This window comes from Humulus lupulus, chromosome 6, assembly GCF_963169125.1.
Source record: "Humulus lupulus chromosome 6, drHumLupu1.1, whole genome shotgun sequence".
Taxonomy (NCBI): domain Eukaryota; kingdom Viridiplantae; phylum Streptophyta; class Magnoliopsida; order Rosales; family Cannabaceae; genus Humulus; species Humulus lupulus.
In genome coordinates this window covers 8,840,127-8,849,407 of record NC_084798.1, presented here as the reverse complement: position 1 = coordinate 8,849,407, position 9,281 = coordinate 8,840,127, and the positions used below count along the sequence as shown (strand labels likewise).

Genomic DNA, 9,281 nt, shown 5'->3' with positions numbered 1-9,281 from the left:
GATTTTATTTATTAAATTTAAAAAGAAAATATTATAAAAAAAATAATATGATATTTTGAAAAATATTTAATATGATATTAAATAATTAACTAATATATATCATATTATAATATTAATATTTATTTAAATAATGACAAGATAACACATTTTAATTACTTAATTTGATCTAAAAAATACTATTAAAAAATAAACCTCAATATCAAATAAGAGAAGAAAGGGAATAAAAATAATAATGAAAAAATAGAAATATTCGAGTAAATTTTACTGAGTAATTAATTTAAGAAAAAACAAAAGTATACAGTGATAGTATAAAAAAAGTACATGGTGGATGATGGTTCTCCAGAAGGAAAAAAAAAAGTTGACAAAACAAAAATAAGGTAACAAAAAATATAATAAGTAAATAACATTAATAATAAAAGATAAGTGTCAAATTTTTATTTATTAGTAAAAAGACAAAATAATATAACACATAGTGTGTAGACGTGTGATGATTTTTAGGATTAAAGAAATATAAAAAAAAATTGAAAAAAAAACAAAATAAAAATAAAACAAAAAAAAGATGACCATTTGTCATCCGTGCATATATATATACTAGGTATAAAATACGTGCAATGCACGTTATATTTCGGTGAAGCGAAATATAGAACATGATGCCTCCATTTGGTGCCTTGTTATGTGCACGTACAAGGCACGTGCTATAGCATTATAAAATCTTCATCATTATAAAATTATCATAATCAAATAAAAAATACTTAAATTATTAAAATATTATTCTAATTTAAATAATAATTTTTACACAAAAATATGGAGAACTAAATTCATAAAATTAAAAATTAAAAAAAAGTCATAAAATAAGTTATTTTGAAAAAAGCCATAATTTTGTAAACTTGTTAAAAAAACCCATAAAAGATGTAATTTGTCAAACAAAAATTACAAGCCCAAGCCCACATTCTATCTAAATCATATTTCAGATCCTAATAAAATAAAATTTCAGATCTCAATCGTCATCCCCAATTCTGAAGGATTAATGATGACTTATAATTTGAGGCATTTTTTGTGTGTTTGAATACGTTTGGGTCTTTTTTTTTTTTTATCTTTTGGTTATATTCTTCTCTGTATCAGTATTTCTCTGCAAACCAAATTGAGATATAAAAAATGGAATCTTTTGGATTGAAAATGGTGAAAAGTACTTTAGAATGAGTGACACAGGCTCTGGATGCTCCTTCTGCTGGAGCTGTTGTTTTTGGAGTTCATATTGACGGTACTCCACCTTCTCAAATTTAGATTCTGTAAAATTTTTCCTATGTTTTTTCTTCCCGGTATTTGATCTTATTATATTTATTGTTTGTTTGTTTTTAGGTCATTATTTTTTGGAAGGTCTTCTGTTCGTGGTGATCCTTTTCTTGTTATCCCAGAAAAGTTATAAACTTCCTAAACAACATTTGACAGATAAGGTACTTGTTCTAAAAGTCAGATTCCTATTATATGCATCTATGTGTACAGATACATACATATATATATATATATAATATTTATATAAGATAATATTTATGGATTTGTAATGTGTTACTCAAAAGGTTGTGTACTCTTGAAAGGATGTGTACTTCTGAAGTGTTGTATTGTTTAATTTTTTTAACATTAATTATTTGATTGTGTAAAGAACCAATTATTGTATTTTTTGGGAATAGAAGCAATTGTTTAGTTTGGATGACTTATCTAAATTTAACTTTTTTTTTTAGCATATTCTGTTAAATTCGTACCAAATTCTGTTAAACCATACCAAAATTCGTTAAATACCAAACACCGTTAGATAGCCTTTTATATAATAAGTAAGATATAGTAGAGATATGGGATGTATTAGCTAGACAGAAAGGCAACTCTTAATTATCAATATGATCAAAGTTGTAGTGCTTCTCACGACAACAATTTTCCTATTTAATTACATAAAATAATAACCGTAACTGACTTATATTAAATAAAGTAATTTTGTAATAACATTTATAAAAACAATTTCTAATTTCATTTCCCGATTTCTGTTTCTCTCTCCCATTTCTCGTCTCTGCTCTCTCTCCCATTTCTCCTCATCGCTCTACACCACTTCGCCATCACTCTCACAATCTGATGCTCTCCTTGGCACAAATTTGTTCTCAGAAGATCGACGAGGCTTCTCGACGAATTTGGTATATATTATGTTCTTTGACTTTAAAGTTTAAATTAATCACTATTCTCTGTTTATGTCATTTTACGTTTTGGATTTAGCGCATCAGAGTTTTGTTAATATAATATGGAAAGTAGCTAAATGCCTAACTATCTATAGTTCAATTTCACCATAGAGATTGAATTTTTAGTCATTGATATATTGCTCACAAGAGGCCTAGTTGCTCTGCTCTGCATTTCATTGTTTCATATGTGTTAGATTGATTATTAATGATGTTTGGATTCATTTGGCATGAGTTCTTATCATCCGAGATAATTCGAGAAGATTTGAGGTGAAGAAAAGGGCTAGAAAGTGAAAATTTGGGATAAGAGGAATTAGGGTCGCGACTTGGTCGAATAAGTCGCGGCTCAACAAAGTTAGAGGCTGCCTAATCTGCTGAGAGTTTAAGGGTAGCGACTTGGTCAAGAGGGTCGTGGTGCTAGAGGAAGCCGAGGCTATTCCAAGAGGTCGTAGAAGACACGGGTCGCAACCTGGGTGAAGAGGGTCGTGGCGCCTAAAGGCCCAAACGAAAGTTTAATGCCTTAGAACAGACACGGGTCGCAACTTAAGAAAGGCCAAGTCACGGCCTGCCTTGCCAACGAAGAGGAGTTAGTGTTTTTATAAGTTCAGACTTTAGGTTTTAAAAAAAAATATGTTAGATTTTTAATTACGAATTTGAGAGCAATTTTGACTCTTAAACATTGTTATTCTGCAGTTTCATATTTGATTTTCTTCAAGCTTTTAAATTTTATGAGTACGAACAATTATTCTTTTGTGTTGGTCATGTTTGATATGAACTAAACACTTAGTTCCAGGGTTTAATGTAATCACTTGGATGCTTGTTAATTTTCTATGAAAGTCAATTAATTTCTTCTTCTTTTATCCTATATTTGTATGGTTTCTTAATGCTTGTGAATAACTGATCAATATTTATATGTCTAATGATTTTGATTCGAGATCCAAAATGGGAGAATTGAATATTCCATAGCTATATAGACATAGATTGCATATAGGACGATAATTTCTATATGATTTGTGTAGCATTTAGGGTTCTTACATTTATTGTCTGCTGTATATTAAAACTTATCACAAATATGTAGAAAGTTTGCATATAGGTTAAGATCTTCTTACCTTGAAAAATAATTAAGATTGCTTTTGTTAACTTGCTATTATGATAGAAATTGAAAATTTGATTGTTCTGAATAGTAAAATTGACAAGTGGAAAAGTTGATGAAATTAATACCCTAGGTTTTTAATTATTGAATTACTCTTTATTATTGTTTATGTTTAATCTGAATTCTAAAATTTAGTTTAATAATCACTCTAGCTTCAACAGTCAAATAGAAATTAAGAATTAATTATTGGTAATTGATTACAGTCTCTATGGGAAGGATTTGAATTTCCAATCTATATTATTTGAGACAACTGCGTATACTTGCGCTTAGAAAATCGCTATCATATGTGTAGTTGATGTTTAGTAAATATTGGGTATATATGAGATATATTTTTGAGATACTGTATTTTTGTAGATAAAAATCATAATTTTGTAATAAAAAATGTAAAAAAAATAGCATTCAAGAACCATAACAAATTATAAAAACATAAATATACAAAATAGGCATTTTTGTAAAAATCTCTATAAACTTTCATATAGGGGGGTTCATGGTGTCTGGTGTGGGTTTAGCCGTTTGTGGTGTTGGTAATTTAAAAAAAAAAAAATAGATTACAAACCCAATAAAATTATAAAGTGTAGACTGGTTTAGGATAATATTAAAATGTAAAAAATTAAAACACAACAAGCTTAACTGCTTAAATAAGTTACACCATAAAAAATATCTTAAATAAGTCAAGACTTAAAAAGTTGTTAGATTTTAGACCTGTGACAAAATTAAAAACATAATAAGCTCTAGATGTTGATACTAAAATCAGTAAGAATTTATATTTCTTCTCTTTTTTTTCCCCTCTTCTTTTAAATTTTATGATTTTCTCTTACTTGTTCAATAGGCCTTCATTTTATTAGTAAAAATAATAAATATGATAGCAATACGCCTTCTTCGAGACAAGGCCAATCTCCCAGCAGTTTCTAGCAATTACATTCAACAACCAAAACAGATTGTTCTACGGGTCCTTATATACCCTCAGTCCATAAATTACAATTGAAATAAAACAATAACAAACTGGATACTCCCAGCCGCTCCTCTCATCTTTGCTCCAGCCTAACAAACTCTTTGAGCCATCGGGGTCGCACACGCACTCGTGCTTCACGCGCTCGGACTCTCTCTCCATCACTAGCTGGTTGCTTTTCTTCCTTCCCCACGCAGCTCTCTTCTTCTGGAACATGAGTCAATTCTCCTTCACTGCTAGCTTTCTCAATCCAGCTTCTCACCTTCTCTTGCATCTCCTTTGGGTCCAATGCTAATGGGCTTTCCATTTGGGATGGGCTAACACTACTCCCCTGCTCAAAAACAACCTTGTCCGCAAGGTTGGTGAGATCGTAAAGCTGACAGAATTGTGGAAAATCTTCCCACGTTGCATCCTCCGGAGTGGTCAGGGACCATTGAACTAATACTCGTGGCTTGCCTTGACTGTATCGCGTAGCTAATATGGCTTGGGGAATCATGACTGGTTTGTTATTAACGGAGTGCCCGGGCAGTGGAAAACAAGGTAAAGGGGAGCTGCCATAGAACGGTTTGAGTAAAGACACATGAAAGGTCGGGTGAATGCGACTTCCAGCTGGTAATTCCAAGGTGTATGCCACGGCCCTCACTCGAGCTATGACTGGAAAAGGGCCAAAATACCTTCTGCACAGCTTATAATTGAGTCGTTTAGCCACAGTCGCTTGTCTATAGGGCTGTAACTTAACTAATACCAACTCGCCAACTTTGAATTCGATGTCTCTGTGTTTTTTATTTGCTTGTTGTCTCATACGGTGTTGAGCTTGGAGCAGATTTTCCTTCAATTGCTGCAAAATGGTGTCCCGAGTGAGCAAATCGTTTTCAACAGCCTGAATGGTGGTGGTACCTCGCATGTATGCCGGAATAGTTGGAGGAGCTCTGCCATAAACTGCCTGAAAAGGAGTCATACCAATAGCGGAGTGCTGGCTGGTATTATAGTGATATTCTGCCCACGAGAGAAACTTACTCCATTGTTTGGGATTGTCCGCTGTAAAGGCCCTGAGATATTGTTCCAAATAACGGTTAGTAACTTCCGTTTGACCATCTGTTTGTGGGTGGTACGAGGAACTCATCTTCAGCTTAGTACCCATTAGTTCGAATAATTTTTTCCAAAAATCACTAGTAAAAACTGGGTCTCTATCCGAAACAATAGACCTTGGCATACCATGCAAACGGATCACCATATGAGAGAAAAGATCGGCGACCTTGGTGGCTGAATAATGATTCGGTAATGCCCCAAAATGAGCATATTTGGTGAAGCGATCTACTACTACCAAGATGTTTGTGACCCCAAACGAATTCGGTAATCCCACGATGAAATCCATGGCTAGATCCTCCCCACACGCGTTCCGGAAGCTCCAATGGTTGTAGCAAACCGTAAGGGGCAGCGGGTGAGTACTTGACTGTTTGACAAATGACACAGGATTGCACAAAATTTCGAACTTCGGATTTCATACCTGGCCAAAAGAAATTGGCGCTCAACCGTAGGAACGTGCGTTCCATCCCCGCATGTCCACCCTTAGGGGTCTCGTGGAACTCTTTAATAAGTTGCTGCTTAAAATGTGAATTGGTGCTCACTCTAATACGCTGCCTGTAATAAAGTAACCCATCCTTCACCGAATAGTCTGATTCTTTCAATGTTCCTTCGGCTAACTGGGTGTGGAGGTGCCTAAGTTCTGGGCAGGTTGTATTTTCACGTCGCAATTCGTCCAGAAAATCAAAACATGCAGAAGAAATAGCAGCGGTAAAGAAGGAGAACACTCCCTCATGTCGCCGAGATAGTGCATCTGTCGCTGAATTAGTTTTTCCCGCCTTATAATCTATTGAAAAACTGAACCCAATAAGCTTTCTTAGAAAATGCTGCTGTTTCGGTGTTTGTATTACTTGGGTGAGTAATTCTTTTAAGCTCCTATGGTCCGTGTGAATAACAAAGTGACGTCCCAACAAATACTGTCGCCATTTGGTTACGGCCTCCACAATAGCCCTTAACTCTCTTAAATATGCCGACGTACCAACAAATTTGGGTCCGAGTTTTTTGCTGAAAAAAGCAATAGGATGGCCTTCCTGCATGAGGATTGCCCCAATACCCACATTAGATGCATCATACTCAATTACAAAAAGCTTAGAAAAATCTGGTAGAATAAGAACTGGGATCGTTGTCATGGCTGTTTTGAGCTGATGGAAGGCTACGTTGGCTTGTTCTGTCCACACAAAGTTGTCTTTCTTCAATAGTTCTGTAAGAGGAGCTGCTATGGTAGCGTAGTGGGCCACGAATCGCCGATAGTATCCCGTCAATCCCAGAAATCCCCGTAACTGTTTAATAGTACGAGGCTGAGGCCATTCGACCATTGCGGCGATCTTGGAAGGGTCGGCCTGCACCCCTTGTGCCGAGACTAAATGCCCCAAATAATCAATTGCTGGCTGAAAAAATTTGCACTTGCTGCCTTTAGCATAAAATTGGTGATCCCGCAGCCTTTGTAACACAAGACACAAATGGCAGCGATGGTCCTCTCCGGTCTTGCTGTAAACTAAAATATCGTCAAAGAAAACAATAACACAGTTGAGGAGTAATGGCTTGAATACCTGGTTCATAGTGGCCTGAAATGTCGAAGGGGCATTAGTGAGACCAAATGGCATTACTCGAAATTTGTAGTGGCCTTCGTGAGTGCGAAATGCTGTCTTGTGAATGTCGTGCGAATCCATTCGAATTTGGTGATACCCGGCCCAAAGATCCAGCTTAGAAAATACTGTCGCCCCTCCCAACTCATCCAATAACTCATCTATGGTCGGTATCGAAAATCGGTCTTTAATGGTAATGTCGTTCAATGCTCGATAATCAATACAAAAACGCCACGACCCATCCTTTTTCTTCACTAATAAGACCGGTGATGAATAGGGATTATTACTTGGTTGAACGAACCCATAATGCTCCATCTCCCGCACCAATTGCTCAATAATATCCTTTTGAAAGTAAGGATAACGATATGGTCTTACGTTGACTGGTTTCGACCCCGGTTGTAGGAAAATGCGGTGATCGGTCAGCCGGTGTGGTGGTAATTGTGTAGGCTCGGCGAAGACATCTTGAAACTCAAAAAGAACGCCTTGTCCTTCCAATGGTAACTGTTTTTCTAAGTCCGCAACCTCTGCATAAGCTGCTGCCTCTGTCTGTGAAACTGTGGCCAACATAAAAACATCCTTTATGTCCCCCTCTCTACACATAGTTCGTAATTGTGCCGAAGATAATTGATGATTCTCTGTAGTTGACGAGCCCGCTAGTTTGACCACATTACCCTGCCATTTAAATTCCATTGTTAATGCTCGATGATCATGTATGCAAGGTCCCAAAGTTTGAAGCCATTGCATCCCCAAAACTACATCCAGACCCCATATCGGCAAGACATATAAGTCGACTGAAAACTTATGCCCTTGTAAGATTAACTCCACTTCTTTACACAGTTGGGAACACCAAAGAGAGTTGCCATTTCCCATATACACTTTGAACCTTTTGGTATCCTCACAAGCCAATCCCAAACGAGCTGCTAATGCCTCTTGAATAAAATTATTGTTGCTGCCCATGTCGATCAAAACCTCCAGAGGCTCGGTTCCATGTTGGGCAATAATGCGGAATATCCTCGGATTGGTGGAATTCGATAATGAATTCAAACTCACTTCCTCAGTCAGCCCCTCCTCTACATCATAAGTGTCTCCTTGTTCAGTTTGTGCCGTCGCTTCTTCTTCTTCCTCATCTCCCTGGGTACAAAGGATTAGAACACGATTTTTACATTTATGTCCAAAACTGTATTTCTCATCACAGGTGAAACACAGTCCCTTATCTCTTTTTTCCTTGATCTCAGTGGGAGACAAACGTTTCACTGGCAAAGCCAAGGGGCTGGGTTTGTGAAATTTGGCAGCTACTGTTACATTGGTGTTGGGTGCACTAACAATCGATCCAACCGTGCCATGGACGGGGCTTGACGAATTTGTGAACTGCGGAGACCACCCCGCGCGAGTCCCCTCACTTCTCACCCTCCCCAGTAAATCACCGTGCCTATCCTCGAACAGTTGAGCTTTGGCCATAGCATCGGCTAAGTCTACTGGTTTGGCCAGCAACAGCTCCCTTCTGATCTCATTCTTCAATCCCCATACAAAAAAATTCAAGAAGAATTGCTCCGATACACCTGAAATCCGAGTCATTAAATCTTCAAATTCGGCCCTGAATTCCGAAACACGCCCAGTCTGAGTTAACTTCGCGATCCTCCCCAGCGGATCTTCATAAATGGACACTCCGAAACGTAACCGTAAGGCTCGCAGAAACGAATCCCAGTCCGCAAACCCACCCCCTTTTTCCATCCATTGAAACCAGGTAGAGGGAGGTCCTTCAAGATGAAATGCAATCAACGATAACCGAGTGCCTGGCGGAACCCCGTGTAAGTCAAAAAACTTGTTGATCTTGTACACCCAATCTTCCACATTGTTCCCTTCGAACCGAGGAACTTTCACTCTCATACTCTTCAAGATGTGGTTCATTTCCCTGTTCTCCGAGACTCCTTCAGAATTCTGCCCAGTTGGAGAATGCAGATCATGCACTATACTTGCTTTACCTCCATGCGATGTCCCCAATGGTGTTTGTAGCTGGTTTACTCGGTCATCCAGTCGTGTGACTTGTTCATCCAACTTAGCATTAAATCGGGCAAATTGTTCCTCCGAATGCTTTTGGAAACTGAGCTCCAAAGCGTGAATCATGGCGGCGAGTTCTTCGTTCTTCATTCTGGAGATGAAGACTCAATGGAAAGCACCAGTGATAACAATACGCCTTCTTCGAGACAAGACCAATCTCCCAGCAATTTCTAGCAATTACATTCAACAACCAAAACAGATTGTTCTACAGGTCCTTATATACCCTCAGTCCA

The 9,281-nt window shown here is 37.3% G+C and overlaps 1 protein-coding gene across 1 annotated transcript; it reads right to left on the bottom strand.

Annotated features, from left to right (window-relative positions):
* Positions 1 to 5,508: 5,508 nt before the first annotated feature.
* LOC133784647 (uncharacterized) lies at positions 5,509 to 9,138 on the bottom strand. The gene has a single exon (XM_062223939.1). It carries the CDS (start codon positions 9,136 to 9,138, stop codon positions 5,509 to 5,511), a length of 3,630 nt encoding a protein of 1,209 aa, XP_062079923.1.
* Positions 9,139 to 9,281: the final 143 nt, after the last annotated feature.

Bases quoted from the DNA above. Each gene is read 5' to 3' on its own strand.
- LOC133784647 (XM_062223939.1), bottom strand. From the start codon at position 9,138: ATGAAGAACGAAGAACTCGCCGCCATGATTCACGCTTTGGAGCTCAGT.